This window comes from Nuphar pumila, chromosome 8 (assembly GCF_984573655.1).
Source record: "Nuphar pumila chromosome 8, dmNupPumi1.hap1.1, whole genome shotgun sequence".
Taxonomy (NCBI): Eukaryota; Viridiplantae; Streptophyta; class Magnoliopsida; order Nymphaeales; family Nymphaeaceae; genus Nuphar; species Nuphar pumila.
In genome coordinates, this window is record NC_143256.1 from 123,617,209 (window position 1) to 123,636,847 (window position 19,639).

General features: G+C 37.5%; 1 protein-coding gene across 2 annotated transcripts; it reads left to right on the plus strand.

The window, feature by feature from the left end:
- The first annotated feature begins 1,140 nt into the window (after positions 1-1,140).
- Positions 1,141-16,408, plus strand: LOC149830555 (uncharacterized). 2 transcript variants are annotated; one of them, XR_016433889.1, is made up of 6 exons: positions 1,141-1,881; positions 2,526-2,695; positions 2,785-2,895; positions 6,536-6,604; positions 6,791-6,949; positions 16,126-16,408. XR_016433889.1 is itself a non-coding variant. In XM_090016610.1 (5 exons), the coding sequence occupies exons 1-5, from the start codon at positions 1,824-1,826 to the stop codon at positions 16,192-16,194; spliced, it is 477 nt and encodes a 158-aa protein (XP_089872736.1). In that variant the 5' UTR covers positions 1,141-1,823; the 3' UTR covers positions 16,195-16,408. The 2 variants fall into 2 exon arrangements, 1 of the variants encoding a protein (XP_089872736.1); XM_090016610.1 differs by lacking the exon at positions 6,791-6,949.
- The last annotated feature ends 3,231 nt before the right edge of the window (positions 16,409-19,639 follow it).

The window sequence follows — 19,639 nt, forward strand, 5'->3', positions numbered from 1 at the left end:
CATATATGTATTCAGTTACTTTGGTAACATGAATTCACTAAGTTATCTAACTATCCTTGATTTCAATATCAAACATTCATTCATGCATGCATAATTACAAATAAAATGCATGAACATGACAAAATAAATCTTTTAACACACTGTAACTTAATGTTTATTCTCGTGAACAAAAAAAAAATAATAATCCATATAAAAAATATAATAAACCGATGAAATAAAGGCTTGAACCAGTCATTAATTAACTGTATCAGTTCTTAATCCTTATAAACCAGTTATAAAACCCCCAAACCGGTGATAACACCCTTTGAACCAGTCCTAAAACCGTATGAACTAGTTGTTAAACCTCTGAATTGGTTCAAAAATCATTGAACCAGGTCTGTAACATTCCGAACTAATCCCTATAACAGTGAATCAGTCTCAGATGACTGAGAACTGATTCCAGAGAGACCCAAGTCAGTTCAGAATCAATCCGAACTGGCTGAAACGGTTCTGGCACTATTACAGTGCAGTGAATTTGGTTCTATCATGCCGTTAGATCCAGAACCATATAATCCAGTTTTAATTGAATTTTGGATCTATGATAGACAAAACTGGATCCAGCTTACCCGGATCCTATCTAGAGACTCACGGGTATTTGGATTTGGGTTTTGAGACCCGCAACTCCATACCTGAATCCAACCTAGTAGTCGTTATGGGTTAGTACGGGTCGACTGATTCAGATCTGAATAGTGACCCGATCCAAAAGAACACAATGGATCAGGTATGGATCCAGAACCCAGATCAGGTTTCACAAACCCGACCTAAATCCAAAACCAAAACGGGTCACAAGGGTCTTGGGTCTCTTACCCGAGAATCAGATCTGATTCAAAGAATCTTTATGGATCAGTATGGGTAAGTCAGATTCAGATCCAATTATGGATCCGATCCTGATTCGAAGCTACATGGGTCTGGGTTTCTGAGAATACTGGATCCCTCACCCAAACATAGACTCAATCCAGTTGATCCTTATGGATCAGTTCAGGTGGGGTGGGTCCAGATCCAAATATAGACCAACCTGAAACTTTAAAATCCTCTTTTTTTGAATTAGGGTTTCAGAAACCCTTAACCCTCCTTCCAACTTTCTCTCTCCTCTTTCTCAGAGAGTGTCGTCGCCGTCTCTGATGGTCTAGCAACCGGAAGGTCACCGGTGACTTTGTTGGCAAACGATGCGGCAACCTCCACCACCTTGACTATAGCCGATGGCCATGACCGATGATGGTGGGGAGGCATCATCTTCAACAGCCCGACATGCTGCAGAGGTGTCGACGATTGCCATGGCCGGTGACACCATCGGCAAGACGGTGTAGCAGATCTACAACGCCCACAAGGGAGGAAAAACAGGGAAGGTTCGACGAATGACGGCCCCGATCAACGCTTAAGACAGGAGGTAAAAGTTTTTTTTTTATTTGGGCATTTTTGGGAAACAGCCGGCTCAAGAGGACGACTTTCTTGAAAAATGACAGAGGATCACCCGTCTGATCCAAATATAGCGTCTGTGCCTCCCTTCTTTAAGAAACCAACCTAATTGACGTCGGTAAGAGGGGCATCGCCATTTAGATGGTGGTTCCGCCAGAAAATCATGATCGAAAAAGGTATAAATGCATCGTACAACAGATAAGCATGGGCCCATAACTCATTGTTGGGGCCTGCATGAGAGAAGGGCAATGGCATACCTGAAGCGGCCATGTCGATCTGCAAACAGTCGTTAAGTGAACCTGAATCGGTGACGCGGCCATGTCGATCTGCAAACAATCGTTAAGTGAACCTGAATCGGTGACTTTGAGATGTTCGACTCCTCAGCCGATCACAACCCTCCAATGAGTGCAAGCACCGTCAGCGATGGTGAGCAGGATTCAATCCCAGCAATGAAAATCATGTATGATTTCCTTTTAATTTTCTGCAGGAGGGTCTCTCATCAACACCCCTTTTTATAGCTTTAATCCTTATTAAATAACAGTTACTTAACTATTCCTTCCAAAACAGTGGGTATTATCCGATAGAGAGAACTTTATGAGAGTGGGTAAGTGGGTGACTCCAACAAAAGACATCATAGTGAAGTGTTAAAATTTTGTAGCTCTTCTCTCTCTTACGAGAGATGGCATGATTTAGTCACCTTTGACACTCTCACTGCATCTGTCTTTAATTAATCCAGATTTAATTTTATAAGGCAAACTTAAGAAAATGGACGTGTATGATATTTGTCAATGAAAATTAAGGTATACCAATTATGAGATAAGTGAAGGCATTGTAGGATCTCTCCAATTTGATTCCTACTTCAAGGTGTATATCTCAAGTATATCAGACTCAACCTGGCAGGTCAAAACATGGATCGGATCAGGATCCGGTCCAAGTACAAATGGGCATGTTCCTTGCTCACATGTGGCACAGAAACGCATTAATGGTCACTTCATAACTTTTCCAAGTATCACGCTTGGCCCTTAGAGCAAGTGTGGTTTTTTCGGTTGTTGTTTTACTTTGTTGGGAAGGAGTACGAAGGGAGGAGGAGGGTGGCGGCCAATGGCGTACAGTAAGACTGGCAGCAGACGCTCCGTGGAGAGCAGCCCCTACAGGGAAACCCCTCCCAAAGATCCACCAAACACCGATTCTCCGCGTCACATCGAACCCCAACTCCATCTACGCCCTCGCAGTGATGAAGGTACTCTTTCTCTCCGTTGATGTTGGTATCTTTGTTTATGAAGAATTCGAAGTCTCTCTCTGTTGATGTTGGTGTCTTTGTTTATGAAGAATTCGAATCCTGTTGGGAACGGATTGGCGAGTGAAGCTCGATTGGAATCAGCGGGGCCCGAGTGCATCGTTCCTGGTCAAGTTACACCCATCAGATTGCTGGGTTTGAAGGTTTTCCTTTTTATAATCAATCGCCCCACTTGCCCAATTGCAATTTTCACATTGGTTCTAGATAACTAGAATTCGGCATAGCGTATATACTTGTAATAACTATTTGCTGTTTGTTGGGTGCTTCTGTTTTTCGTGTATTGAGAAAGTTTTTGTTTGAATTTGGTGCTTCTTGTATGGGTTCATGCTTATCTGCTAATTGAGATTGAGATAGTGTGCTTTTTTGGGTTTAATTAGTTGAAATTTCTGGTTCAGAATGTTAGCCACATCGTGTGGTTGCTTGCGTACGTTTATCGTAATAAACGGGATTAGCAGAGATACTGTAATGTAAATTCCTTTATACCATCATGAAGGAATTCTGCATTTGATTTGATTCATTGAGGAAGATGATAAGAGAAAGACCTTTCGGAGTACAAATGGAGAAATTTTGTGGTTTTGGAAGTTTTATGGGTTTTCCTTTAATACTGCCGTATTGTTCTTTAGTTTGATGCTGTCCCTCCTCCATATGGGCTTGGAAGTATGCTTCCATGGGTTATATTCATCGGGGTTCTCAAACGCTTCTGGCACACTTTTTCTTTTACTCCACTGATGCTTTCTTCTTACTTCTTGTTTGAATTTCCCCTAAGCAACCTTAAGCTTTTCACGGGGGTTATTTCAAGGTCCCACCTATGACATGCATTACATCAGCTTCTCTCTGTGGCATCCATGACTGGGTACTGTTAAAAGAATGATGGTGAAGGACTTCCATTTGGTCTATTACAGTCGGAAGGGTCATTACTGTTTGTGTTTGGTATCTTTTAGCATATGACTTTGTTGTTTATAAAATTCCCTTGTTTTTGGGTTGTTAGTGTTGGATACTTGATTTATCATATCATAGAATGTCAACTTTTTGTGTTTCTTTAAAGTTATCTTCATGCAAATTGGTTCACACAATCTATGGAAAAGAAAAAAGGATGTGTTGATTACTTCTAGTCGTTAGTTAGAGGTAGATCCTTGTTATAGAACATTGGCATTTTCTGAAGCTGTGATTCTGAAGCTGATTTTCCTTTCTTAATGTGCATGAGATCATGGATATTCACATTGTCACTTATTTGTGACCGGTCATATATACTACTTTACTTGAACAAGATCTGTTCTATAGGTTGTACAAATGTATACATATAGAATGATTACTGCACACATTTCCTATCTAGCATGCAGCTATGTATTATTCTGTGTATGTCCTAGTTGTTTTGCACTCTAGTATTTAAAAGCTGGTTTTTGTTTGTCTTCACATGTTTCATTTGAAAGTAATTAGTGCTTAAGCATATCAACTTTCTCTTATTTGTTTCATGTGACATTTGTTGACATGGAGAGGCTAGTTTCTTGGCATCTAAACAAGATATATTTGTTTTGCATATGGATTTATGTTAGGTACTTTGTTCTGTATAAATTGACGGGAAAGATACTTACAAGGTTCACTAAGAGGGGTGGTTGACTTCTAACTCGTTGAGTTCTAAAATGAAAGTAAACTTTTAATACTAAGTTTACTTAATGTTGATGGAAGCACTTATTCCACGGCCTTTGAGATAACAAATGAAATTATTCTTAACTTAGGTCAAGGTGTAATCAAGATCGGCCTGGAAGGAATCAAAATAGTAGATTTTTGTCCAAATTAACAAAATTTTACTTGCAATCTATGGTACCCGGACACTCCATTTTGCCCTCTGTACCCATGTCGACATGCGTCAACACCCGGACACGCCATTTTACCCTCCACACATACAAGTTTGTATTCAATTTATAATTTATAATTATATTTTCAGTTTATAACTTCATATTTTCAGTATATAATATATATTTTAGATATATCATATATATATTTAGATTATATTCAGTTTATTTTAAATTTATTTTGTATTTATGTGGTATATATATATATATATACATATATATATATAGCCGTGTCCCTGTACCCACATTTATTGGAATTGCCATGTCGCACCCGCACCTGCACCCATAACCAGGTGACACAGCTTGTAATGTTGTGGGAACACAATTTGGAGATCATGTTTCTTTGTCCACCTCACTTGGGAAATTTTGCTAGGAAAGGAATCTTTGCCTAGCTATTTCTTTTTCATGATCCAGTTGGGAAATAGTATCTCGATGAGATTTGTTCTTGAAAATGCTCAGATTAGATTGCTACCAACTTTATCATTCTACCGTCACATTCAATCCCGTATTTAAGAAAGAAGGAACAATTCATCGATGTTGTTTTAAGAAATAAGTTATCGACTAGAATGTTATAACTGCTAATAAGGTTTGTGCTTCATAAAGTTGGCATGCAGTAAGACATGCATGGTTGGTATGACTTGAACATTTGAGAAAGGGAAATGTTAAGGGAACCAAAGGGAAATTTAAGCAAGGGAGTTTTATAGAACATGAACTGTAAAATATTGATAGACTCTTTGAAGGATTATGCATATGATTGCTTATGTTTGGTGGGGCACTAATGCGGTTGGAGTTCATGGACACTCTTGCAACTGTGTAACATGTATCTAGAGTGCTTAAGGTATGGGATTATTGTACTGCACCATATGATTCCATACTGTATTTTTAAGATATAAGGGTAGAAACTGAATGGCTACACAATTGTAAATTTTAAAAAGAAACAATTTGGATAAGTCATAAAATTTGTAAACATTAAAAAATCCACTTGTTCACAAAGGAAGAAAAGAACATATATGAGCAAAAAGAATTCAACACCAAGAAACCTAATGATGGAATATACTGTACAATAACACCTACTTGACCACTACTTGACCACATATTCATGAAGATATGCAAAAGAAATTAAGTGGCAATCCCTACCATACATAAACCTGCAAATAATAAATAAACCATAAACACCAGGTATTACTTCAAGGGTATAATAAGTTATACAGTCCATCAAATAACAAAAGGAGAAGAAAAAGGCCTCCTGGTTTCTATTATTAATCATTCTCATTAATGATGTCCAGAACTATAATGAAATGATACAGGTTTCTTTAATTGCAATACAAACAAAGAATTCCCTGAAAAATATCTGCTGTGGACCACCTTGAATCTCTTGGTACTGTTGCCATTTGTGATAGTTGTTATTTGTTCTTTTGTTATTTGTTCTTTCTTCCTGGTTTATCATTTCCTTTGTATGTGTTGAGGGCATTCTTGGAGAAGCCATTTTGAGTCAAAGGTGAGATCTGACGATTGATATCTATTCATCAACATCATGCTTATGTACTGCATGCAGGTGTATGCGTGTGTACACATGCACACACACAAACCGTCATGTAAAATCCCAAGACATAATCTCATTCGCATTTGAATCCTCCCTCTTGCCCTTTTCCTCCTTTCCCTATTTCTTTACTAATTGTGGCTGGAGACAGTTGATTTTCTTGTCATTCTTATTTTTATAACTAGTTCCTTACCAGTTAAAAGGAAATTTTACTGCCACTTTTGTGGCCCTCTGCAACTGTATGGTTCACCTGTATCAATATTTCTGTTCCTATGCCAACATCCTCTTGTTTTGTTTTTTTTTTCTCAAAATGAATAAACCATGTGGTGTTTCGTCTCACTTTCTTCTATGTATGTTTTCCTTGTCAGTAAACTTCTTACTATTTTACAGGTATGGCCTATAAATGTTAGCTTTAAATTCATGGAGCCTGTTGGACGAGAATTGAAAGTCATGGGAAAGGTAAAATTTGTTTTATACGCCTTACTACATGCTTTTTCTTTTACTTGAGTGGAATGTTCTTCCAGATTGAAGAATTGTACAAATGATGTAATCTAGTATATCATATGTACACATTGTATATTTTATTATATATAATATTATAATATATATATTATATTGAACTGAACTTGTGACTCCCTTTCTCAGGGAGATGGTCATCTCACATCTGCTATCTCAAGTGAGAATCATTCTCTTATAAGAGGTTAAGAACGGCTTTCTTAACAGCCTGAGACAGTGATTCTCTTGAGGGTGGTTGCAAACATGCCCTAAATGTTTTGGCTTGTTAGAATTCACGGTTTTGGAGAGGTATGTTTCACAAAAAGAAGGCTTTCAATTCTTGTGATTTGGAGAACCAGAGAGAATCTGGGTTCTTTCTTTGTTGCATTTTTACGTACATGACTAGTATGTAGTTTGTTGCATTTTTACATACATTTATTCATGTAAAAGTTAACTTTCATCTTGAAAAAGACTTTTGATCCTAGTCCAAAACATTTTTGCCTGTTGCTTTCTTTCATCAAAGGAGTTCTCTAGGAGGCCACTGTAAAGAGTAATTGTTCATGTGCTCTCTTTTCACAATTTCGGATAAATCAATTCAGAGTCTATAACCAAGAGTTAAATTAGATGAATTCTTTGGATTTTTTCAATACAACAACAACAACAACTACGCCTTCATCCCAAAACAATTGGGGTCGGCGATATGAACCAAAAAAACAATCATTCTGGGTCCTCCACATGAATCCTTCTCCTCCAATCATTTCTATCCAATGCCATGTCCTCGGTGAGGTTCAAAGCATTCATATCCTTTCCTATCATCTCCATCCAAGTCTTCTTAGGCCTACCTCGACCTCTTTTGACTAATATATTTTTTCATTTGTCCATCCTTCTAACTGGAGCATCGTTAGGCCTTCACCGAATATGTCCAAACCACCGTAAACGATTTTCTCTCATCTTATTTTCAATGGATGCAACGCCTACCTTCTTACGTATCTCCTTGTTTCAAATTTTATCTTTTATTGTATTTCCACACATCCATCGAAGCATACGCATCTCAGCTACACTCATTTTTTGAATATGATGTCTCTTGGCCGCCCAACATTCCGTACCATGTAATAAAGCGGGCCTAATTGTCGTCCTATAAAACTTTTGTTAAAATATGTATATATATATACATATACTTATATATATACATTCATATATATAAGTATATATATACATATATGTATATATATATACAGTTTCCCTTTTATTGAAATACCCGATAGGGGTATTCTTGTAAAACCACAATGTAACTTTTTCTTTTTTACTTTTTTCTTTTTTTCTTTTTCCTTTTTTCCTTTTTTTATTTTCTCCTTTTTGTAAGACCACAAGGGCCCCACACTTGTAGTCGTTGGGGCCCCAACGGTCAGATTTATAACCGTTGGGGCTCCCAATGACTACATGGGAGCCCCTTGTGGTCCCTTCCTTTAGTCTCCCTCCTCTATAAATAGAGGAGGTATTCTCTTCTTGTAAGCATTGGGTTTTTCACCCTTCTCTTCCTTTCTTCAATAAATCCAACTTATGACTTTAGGTCATTTTCTACTTTTGAGAGTTTTGTGTGTGCACTTTTAGTGTTTGTGTTCTTGGCTCTTGAGGTCACTCTTAAAGAGTGCTTATTACTCCATTGGTGCTTCCGCCTCTTTTCATTACATGGTATCAGAGCTCGGTTGGTGATTGGGCTTCTCTTTATTATCTTGGAGCGTGTGCCTCTCAAATTTTAAGAAGAAAGGAAGGATTTGGTGCCGATGGAACGTGATTCTAAACTGGAGCTTTCTTTTAAGCTAAATGGGTCCAACTATCTCATGTGGGCCTCCGCGATGAAAAATCATCTATGAGGTAAGAAACTTTGGGGTTTTGTTATGGGAACTACTTCGGAACCCTCTCTTGTTCTCACTAAAATCGAAAATGAGGTTGAAAAAGCTTTAGATGGCGATGAACGCATCAAAGCTATCAATGACCATCAATCCAAAGTTGAGGATTGGGAAAGTAACCATGCCAAAATTTTGGCATGGTTTATGAACAATTTTTACCTTAAAAATTGTGCTAATATTGCCAAATTTAGAAGGGCCAATGAGGCATGGTTTTTCCTTAAGGGTATGTATACCCAAAAGGATCTTGCTCGACAATTTTTTTGTCAAGAAAAAATCCGTTCCACCAAACAAATGGATATGAGTGTCCGGGACTATTTTAGCTCTCTAACCCCTCTTTGGGATGAACTTGCTCTTCTTGAGCCTAAATGAGTGGCTCCGGAAGATATTGAATTAAGAAGGGAACAAATTGAAAAGGAGCACTTCTTTCAATTTCTTCATGGTCTTCGCCCGGAATTTGAATAAGTTAGGGCATCTCTTCTCCATAGAAGCAAAGCCCTACCTATTGAAGACACCCTCGCCGAAATATGCCAAGAGGAAACTCGGCTTGGCTTAAGCATTAAGAATGATGAAGTTTTGGCCGTTACTAGGCCCAGATCAAATGTTAAAGCCTATAGACCTCCTCACTTTAACAAAAATAGTAATGGGCCTAGAAAGAGAATAATATGTCATTATTGTAATGAACTGGGACACATTAGACCGGTTTGTCCCAAACTTAAAGGAAAAGTAGCCGCGGTTGGAGAAAATTCTCCAAAGAAGGAAGAAGAAAGTGCCAAAGAGGGAGATATCAAAGAGACTCTTAATCATATCTCCGAAGTTCTCCAACATCTTCTCAAGACTTCTTCCTCAACATCCGGAGCCGCCATCACCTATTCTTCATCACTTCCAGGTATGTGGATACTAGACTCCGGTGTTTCTTTTCATATGACATCTCATAAAAACTCTCTTTCAAATGTTTTTTTCGAACCCATATCCTCTTATGTTTCAACGTTCCGATGGAACATCATTGAAAATTGAAAGTATTGGAACGCTTGATTTTAAAAATTCTCAAAATTTTTTCATTCCTAAAGTAAGAATCATTCCAAAAATTAATTTAAATCTTTTTTTCGTTTCTCAAATCACCGATCATGGATGTCAAGTCTCTTTCTCACTTAAAGATTGCACCGTGCAGGATCGCCAATCAGGGAAGCTGATTGGGCAAGACCATAAAATGGGTGATCTCTATTTTATGGACTTTTTGAGTCTTCCATCTAAGTCATCTTGCAATCTTGTAAATGACAAAAGTATTGGAATTTGGCATGAGAGACTTGGTCATCCAAATTTTGTAAAAATGTCTCTTTTCCCGTTTTTGAACAATACTTGTAAAGACAATCACATGACTTGTAAAGATTGCATTTTTGGGAAATCTAAAGCTACTCCATTTCCTCAAAGAAGTTACTTTACCACTCGGCCATTTGAACTTGTTCATTCCGATGTGTGGGGACCTTCCCCTATTTTGTCTAAAGGAGGATTTTCGTATTATGGGGTCTTTATTGATGACTTCACTCGATTCACGTGGATTTACTTCCTAAGTCGCAAATCCGAAGTTTTCTCCTTTAAAGAATTCCATGCAATAGTTAAAAATCAATTTTTGGGAAATCTATCTATTCTTAGGTCCGATTCGGGAGGTGAATATATGTCCAATGATTTTCAAAGCTATTTAAAAGAAAATGAAATTTGTCATCAACGTTCTTGTCCCAACACTCCACAACAAAATAGTCTTCCGGAAAGAAAGCATAGACACATAATAGAAACTACAAGAACGTTATTAATTTCAAAAAATATCCCAAAATCCTTTTGGGCCGAAGCAGTTCTAACCTCAACGTATCTTATCAATAGAACCTCTTCATCCTCTTTGAAAAATCTTTCTCCATTTGAAAAACTTTACAATATGTCTCCCGATTATAAAAGACTAAGGATTTTTGGATGTAAATCCTTTGTTCTAACTCACAAAAATGATAAACTTTCTCCTAGGGCTATTGAATGTATTTTCTTGGGATATGGCAAAAAACAAAAAGGTTATAGATGTTTTGACATACTCAAAAACAAACTTTATATCTCAAAAGATGTCACATTCCTAGAAGAAGAAAATGGTTTTTTGCACCAACCAAATGAAAATATTGATTATTCTTTTTTATTTGACTTATTGCCTCAAGAAAACATCATAGATGATCATATTGATCCTAGTGAACCCCTTAGTGAAGATCATATTGAACATCCAAATGATGATTAAAACTTAGAAGAAAATGTTTCAAGACAAATACAAGTCTACTCTAGAAGGAATGAAAGAAATCCTCCTTGTGCCCTTGAAAAATTCTCTCAAAGTGAGTCAATCAAAGAGACCTCTCAAAGAAAATCAAATCGAATTTCCAAAATACCCAATAGATTTGTTTCTTATGATTCTTTTTCTCCTAACTTTCGAGCATGCCTACTTGCTTTTCACTCCTTTCATGAACCATATCATTACAATGATGCTAAACAATATGCTCATTGGAATGAAGCTATGAAACTAGAACTTAATGCTCTTAAAAGGGCGCAAACTTGGGAAATCATTGATCCTCCCAATGGCAAGAAACCCATTGGATGTAAATGGGTTTTTAAAGTAAAAACTAAGAGTGATGGTTCATTAGAAAGATATAAGGCTAGGTTGGTAGCCAAAGGATATGCCCAAGAGTATGGGGTAGATTATGATGAAACTTTTGCCCCAGTTGCTCGAATGACTAGTGTTCGAGCTCTTATTGCTATAGCCTCTTTTAAAAAATGGCCAATCTTTCAACTTGATGTCAAAAATGCTTTTTTGAATGGTAATTTAAATGAAGAAGTTTATATGGAACAGCCTCCAGGTATGAATTTAAATGGAAAAATTTTGAAATTAAAAAAAGCTTTATATGGACTTAAGCAAGCTCCTAAAGCTTGGTATGATAGGTTTAGTAATGTATTAATCAATTTAGGATTTTCTTCTTGCTATACTAACACTGCTCTTTTTATTAAAAGGACAAGTGACTCCATTATTATGCTTCTGCTGTATGTTGATGATATGATCATCACTGGGAACGACAAAAAGGGAGTAAATGATGTAAAGTCTATGTTAAAAGAAACTTTTGATATGTCTGATCTTGGATATTTGAGATATTTTTTAGGAATTGAAGTGGCTTATTCCGCACGAGGATACATCCTATCTCAAATGAAATTAGCTGCAGAAATTTGTACCAAATCAGGAATATCTGATGAAAAGAAAGTTGTGACTCCCAAAGTTATTAATGCGAAACTGAGACTTGAAGATGATGTTCTTCTTGAGGATCCAACCCCCTACCGTCAATTAATCGGATCTCTCACCTATCTATCCATCACACGTCCAGATATAGCTCATGCGGTTCATGCAGCAAGCCAGTTTCAACATGCACCTACTTCGGTTCATATGGCGACTGTAATGAGAATTGTTGTGATACATCAAAAATACTATATCCAAGGGACTCTTCTTATCCTCTTCCTCATCTCTTGACTTAACTGCTTTTACTGATGCTGACTGGGGAGGAAATCCCAATGATCGTATCTCAATAACGGGTCTTTGTATTTTTTAGGTGAATCTCTCATTTCGTGGAGATGCAAGAAGCAGCAGAAGGTTTCACTGTCATCCACTGAAGCTGAATATCGGGCCATGGCAATGACAACTATGGAAATCGTATGGCTCAGGAGTCTCCTTGGTGACATGGGCGTCCCCATTTCCACTCCCACCAAGCTCTGCTGTGATAACAAAAGTGCGATATACATTGCCAGCAATCACACTTTTCATGAGCGGACCAAACATATCGAAATTGATTGCCATTATGTTCGAGACCTATGTCACATGGGTGCGGGTGCGGGTGCGACACGGGTGCGGCGCAATTTCAAAAATTTTGGACACGGGGACTCGGCTATATATATATATATTAAATATATATATATATATATATAAATATATATATAAGACTCGGTCAAAGTTGTGCCCATTAGGGGACAGGTGATGAGTTGTGAAGGCATTCTGTACACTTTCTTCATACAGGAATAATTCACTTTTGGGCACTTTCTTCATACACTGTAATAATTCACTTTCTTCATACAGGAAAAAACCACAAAAACTTGAGTTGTGCCCATTCTGTACTTAAAACTTGAAAGTGTACAGGTTTTTTAGTTGTGATGGGTTTTTTTCCTTACAGTTGTAGCCCAGAAAATTTAAAAAAAAAAAATTCAAAATTTTTTTTCCAAAAAAATGGACCAAAATGACCTTGGGTGCGTTGACCACACCCAGGGTCGGGTTGACCGAGTCCGAGCCGCACCCGTGTCGGTGCGTGTCGACGCGGGTGCGGCGACCTTGGAGCCGAGTCCGTGTGACATAGTTCGAGACGAATATCTCAGAGGGACTATCTCATTACCATATGTTACTTCAGAGTATCAACTAGCTGACTTCTTCACCAAGGCGCTCCCAACTCCACGATTTATGTTTCTTCTTAGCAAACTTTCGGTCTTCTCCCCGTAAAGTTTGAGGGGGCATGTTAAAATATGTATATATATATACATTCGTACATATATAAGTATATATATACATATATGTATATATATATATATACAGTTTCCCTTTTATTGAAATACCCGATAGGGGTATTCTTGTAAAACCACAATGTAACTTTTTCTTTTTCTCTTTTTTCTTTTTTTATTTTCTCCTTTTTGTAAGACCACAAGGGCCCCACACTTGTAGTCGTTGGGGCCCCAACGGTCAGATTTATGACCGTTGGGGCTCCCAACGACTACATGGGAGCCCCTTGTGGTCCCTTCCTTTAGTCTCCCTCCTCTATAAATAGAGGAGGTATTCTCCTCTTGTAAGCATTGGGTTTTTCACCCTTCTCTTCCTTTCTTCAATAAATCCAACTTATGACTTTAGGTCATTTTCTACTTTTGAGAGTTTTGTGTGTGCACTTTTAGTGTTTGTGTTCTTGGCTCTTGAGGTCACTCTTAAAGAGTGTTTTTTACTCCATTGGTGCTTCCGCCTCTTTTCATTACAACTTTCCCTTCAACCGCAATGGCATTCTACGATCGCACAACACTCCAGTTGCACTTTTCCATTTCATCCACCCAACCTTTATCCTATGGTTTACATCTCCATCAATTTCTTCATCATTTCGAATGATAGATCCCAAATATTTGAAATAGTTATCCACCGATATTTCTTGCTCGCCAAGCTTCACTACACTCTCGTCACTACTGCGTTGCTTACTAAACCGACATTCCATATATTCTGTCTTACTCTTACTCAACGTAAAACCTCTTGCTTCCAATGTCTGTCTCCATAATTCTAACTTAGCATTAACCCCAACTCTAGACTCATCAATCAAAACAATATTATCAGCAAACAACATACACCACGACACATTTTCTTGAATTGATTTCGTAAGCTCATCCATCACTATAGCAAATAGGAAAGGGCTTAATGTAGATCTTTAATGTAACCCAATTGTTATAGAAAAATTGTTTGTCACCCCTCCACAAGTGCGGATATTGGTTACCACTCCTTTGTACATATCTTTAATTATACTAATGTACTTGAGAGAAACACCTTTCTTCATCATTGTCCACCAGAGAACATCCCTAGGTACTCTATCGTATGCCTTCTCTAAATCAATAAAAACCATATGCAAATCTTTGTTCCTCTCTTTATATCTCTCAATAATTTGTCTAAGAAGATGTATAGCTTCCATAGTTGATCTTCCGGGCATAAAACCAAATTGATTCTCCGATATCATGACAACCTTCTTCAAGTTATGCTCAATCACCCTCTCCCAAAGTTTCATAGTATAACTCATAAGTTTTATACCACGATAGTTTGTGCAATCTTGTATGTCACCCTTATTCTTATATAGAGGCACCAAAGTACTCTTCCTCCACTCCTTAGGCATCTTATTTGTCCACCAAATCTTGTTAAAAAGATTTGTCAACCATTATAAACCATTCTCACCCAAGCATTTCCAAGCCTCGATAGGTATACCATCTGGTCCAACTGACTTTCTTGATTTTATTTTCTTTAAAGCATCCGCAATTTCTTTCTTTTGAATCTTGCGCATGAAGTCACGATTCATCTCATGAGAAGGAATTAAGAAGTCTCCAAGATCCTGAGCATGACTTCCATTAAAAAGCTTATCAAAATAATCTTTCCATCTCTCTTTAATCTCCTCCTCTTTGACTAAAACCCTTTGAGTTTCATCTTTGATGCATCTAACCATACCCAGATCCCTCGATTTCCTATCTCTCATCTTTGCTTCCTCTTTGGTATCCAACTTGTCATAAACTTTCTTATATACCTTATCCCTCACGTTTCGAACTACTTTCTTAGCTTCCTTCTAAAATTAGGTCGGTCACTAATGGCATGAAGAAAATGTCAAGAACTCACCTTCAGCTTGAAGGACCTGTAATCACTCATTTATTGTCATAGTTAGCTCCTAGGAGGTTATCAATAAATTAATTTGGTAATATGCAGAAGATATAAATTGAATGGTCTTGGGCAAACTGGATTTGTGTTCAGAAAATAGAGAAAATATTCTCTCATGCCAGCATAAATGTGCTTTATACTTTTTGAAGACTGACGGGAGACAATTATGCCATATCCTTTGAACAGTAGACTGTCCAAATGGTGAACTCATACTTGATTTTGAAAAATACATAACCACAGCAAGAGCCGGTCAATATCTTGCTCTTTAGTCTATATTGTTTTTCCTATTAATCTGGTCTTTAAATCCATTTTTGCAACCATGCGCCAGATAAGTTGCATGAAGGGCTTTGTATGTATTATTGGATTTTTTGGTTCCATGATACTGGATTGACATTCAAAATCAGTCTGATTGTGTGGCAATGTTCTTGCTTCCTTAATCTAAGTCTCTTTTTTTATGAGAAAAAAAAACTCCATGAAAATATCCACATCCCATATTTCGTAGTTGTATGTGACAGTTTCACTTTTTTATTTGTTTCTATATACATGGTTCAATTTGATGTTATATTTCAAGAATTTTATTATGACAAAACAATCTTTGATCTAGTAGTCATTCTAATGGCATATATATATTTCTTGATTAATTCCATAATAGTTAACATGTATAATCCCACAATATGGAAAATAGTAAAATCCTTCTGTAATCACAATGGATCAGTGAGTGCAATCATATAAATTACAAGGTCACGAAGCAACATCCAAAGCCACATTATTTTTGAAGTGATTCAAGAAATCACAACAAACTTGCATTTGTGCTGTAATTGGCTACTGATACGAGTTCATAGTTTCATTGGCTGGTCATTTTTATGCATCTTCACCTTTACGTGAAGACTGCGTGTGGTGGACGCAATCGCTATTCTTATATATGTGGATAATTATATTATCAGCTGTGGTTCGCTCGGTTTTCAGTTCAATTTGTGAATTTCTTTCATGCTTCAGGTAGACGCTTATGACTTTAGTTTGCATCAGTTTTTTGCCTCCTTGAGAAAGTAATGATTTTTCTCATTTTCTTCTTGGTGCAGTTCATGGATTCAGCATTCAACCTTATGCAAGCTTCATTTTCGGATCGTCAAGTGCATGTTTTTAGTTGATGTCGGGCATTGTATGTATGCAGATTTCTAGTTGCAAGGCTCTACTATAGAAGTTATGTTCTAGAAATGAGACTATAGAGGCTGTAAAGCAGATTTTCCATCGATTATACAGGTGATACAGTTTCTATAATATGTTATGCTTTGGTGACACTTGAGACTTGTGTGTCATGCTGAGTTTCTCCTTTAATGGGAAGCAGATGGATTTTTTTTGGAACGTGGGATTTTGTTGGTGGAAGCACAAAGTTGTGCTCTCTCTCTCTCTCTTGCTTGGATGGAGTTGAAATGAGACAGGATAAGGTCCTTCACTGAGGTTCAAGGTGCTTCTCACATCAAATACAGATTTAGTCTGAAGCTGCAAGAATCTTATTAACAAGATTTGGCGGACAAATAAAATGCCTAATGAGTGGAGGAAGAGTACTCATCTTCTTAGACAACTTATTGAGAGAAATAAAGAGAGGAACAAAGATTTGCATATGGTTTTTATTGATTTGGAGAAAGCATACGATAGAGTACCTAGGGATGTTCTCTGGTGGACAATGATGAAGAAATGTGTTTCTCTCAAGTATATTAGTATAATTAAAGATATGTATGAAGGAGTAGTAACCAATGTCCGTACTTGTGGAGGGGTGACAATCAATTTTCTTATAATGGTTGGGTTACATCAAGGATCTGCTTTAAGCCCTTTCCTATTTGCTATAGTGATGAATGAGCTTACGAGATCAATTCAAGAAAATGTGCCGTGGTGTATGTTGTTTGCTGATGATATTGTTTTGATTGATGAGTCTAGAGTTGGGGTTAATGCTAAGTTAGAATTATGAAGACAGACATTGGAAGCAAGAGGCTTTAAGTTGAGTAAGAGTAAGACAAAATATATGGAATGTCGGTTTAGTAAGCAACGAAGTAGTGATGAGAGTGTAGTAAAGTTTGGTGAGCAATAAATACCGGTGGATGATTGTTTCAAATATTTGGGATCTATCATTCAAAAGTATGGAGAAATTGATGAAGATGTAAATCATAAGATAAAGGTTGGGTGGATGAAATGAAAAAGTGCAACTGGAGTGTTGTGCGATCTTAGAATGCCATTGCGGTTGAAGGAAAAGTTTTATAGGACGACTATTAGGCTCGCTTTATTATATGGTACAAAATGTTGAGCTACCAAGAGACATCATATTCAAAAAATGAGTGTAACTGAGATGCGTATGCTTAGATGGATGTGTGAAAATACAATAAAAGATAAGATTCGAAACGAGGCGATACGTAAGAAGGTAGGCATTGCACCCATTGGAAATAAGATGAGAGAGAATCGTTTACGGTGGTTTGGACATATTAGGCGAAGGCCTAATGATGCTTTAGTTAGAAGGATGGATAAATGAAAAAATATATAAGTTAAAAGAGGTCGGGGTAGGCCTAGGAAGACTTGGATGGAGATATGAAATGATATGAATGCTTTGAACCTCACCGAGGACATGGCATTGGATAAGAAATGATTGGAGGAGAAGGATTCATGTGGAAGACCCAAAATGATTTTCTTTGTTGGTTCATATCGCCGACCCCAATTGTTTTGGGCTGAAGGCGTAGTTGTTGTTGTTGCAGGTGTTTCCACTGGTCAATAGATCTTTCACATTCAATTAGTTCCTATGGACCTGAATGGAAAAGAAAGAACATATGAGTTTTATACGAATAGGTGCACTGACATGCGTATGTGCACCCTGAAGTCGTTGTGACCGGCATTAACTGATAGTAGATCAGGTCATATTGTATATAATCGATTCCTTTCATTTTATTCAGTCGAATCAATCTCCACCTTTCATTTCACTTGATGGAGATGTGTGTGAGCTCGGCCCTCACGGTTTTCCAAGTGAGATGCATAGTTCAAGTGAGGTGCGGCCGAGATTGGATAATCCGTTGCTAACATGGCCTCCACAAATCTGGCTAGGTTGATCAGCTTAGAGCATTCAAGTTGAAGGATGTCGCAAGTTTGATATCCGGTGTGTGCATCCCTTGTCTTTATGGTCAAAGCTTCGGGCACCCTGGTGGGCAAAGCGGGTGGCTGAGGGGTTTTAACTGTTTGGGGGTGGGCCATAGAGCTGAGCCTCAATCTCTTCTTAGCTGCACCACCCGAATCGGGGATAAATTTTGGGAAAAAAAAGGAAAATTGATGGTCAGTTATGTACAGTATGACCTGGTACTGATCTCCCATTGAGCTAGGAGTGCTGTGGCTTCCATGCCTGCACCCTGCCCGTAGCCTTCCCCAACTCGATTTCCTGATTCTTTCCCATTGGCCTTGAAGGTAAAGTCCCATGACAACCATTGCTTCTCCATAGCGCTGTTTGCCTTTGTGCATATCAAATTGTCTAACCGACATAGGGAGACAATGTCAAATCTACTGTATGTGTGTGGCATGCTTTCTCATATTGGTAATATAGTAGGTTTATCTCTTAAAGGCTTCAACTTCAAAAGACCATACCATAAAAAAGAAATAAGATATACAGAATCAATTCAACTCACTCAAGCTTATACTCCTAACTTGATATATGAGACAATAAATTGCAATATATCTATAGCTCTAAAGTTGTCTTTGTTTTGTCCAAATTGACACTACTTATATACAATTTCAAATGAGTACATTCTGTAACCAAAATAGGTAAATACCAAAATAAAATCTTGCCTAAGTCACAATCACATACAATACCAAAACAATAATTCATGAGCATAATCAAGGTCTTATTCAAATTTCTTCTTCTACCTGTTTTTGGCGACAGACAAGGTAGGTGAATAAAGCATCCAATCAAGTATTTAAAATGAAAAAATGTGAATTGTCCTTAATTGGCATGAATTGGCTCACTTAAGACAAGGGCTGGTAAATGAGATGAGGTGCTCATGGTTTAGCTCATAAAGAGCTCATTCTAACTTGTGAAATAGACTTGGCAATCCCAACACAAATGTCGAGTGTTTGGGTTATAACCAATAAGTTATCCTCTTGCTTACAATATGAGATAACATATTTATTTTGTAAATAGGACAATTTGAGCTTTTCCTAGTTGGTCTAGAGTCCAAATTCTATTATTTTTAATTTTTAAAAAATGTATTTCTTTGTAAATAAGTCAGCTCAAGCTTGACTCGTTTAACTTGGGCTTGGCATGAGCTCTAGTTCAGTTTGACTCACCACAAGAATGAGCTGAGCTTGAACACCCTCTGTTAGCTTCATTTGGCTCGTTTACCAGCTCTACTTGAAGCCCTTAAATACAGTGCATTGTGAGATTTGTTAGCTGTCCTTGTAAAGTAGAATCCACTTAGCTGGCCAAGTGAGGCATGGAGCAAAGTCGATGAAAACAATTCACTAGCATACTTGCATCTATAGACTTCTTGTTTCAGGGTAGTTTACATATGGGTGCTCACCATCTCAAGTTTCAAATATTTAAAGAAAATGCTTCACTTTTTTTGG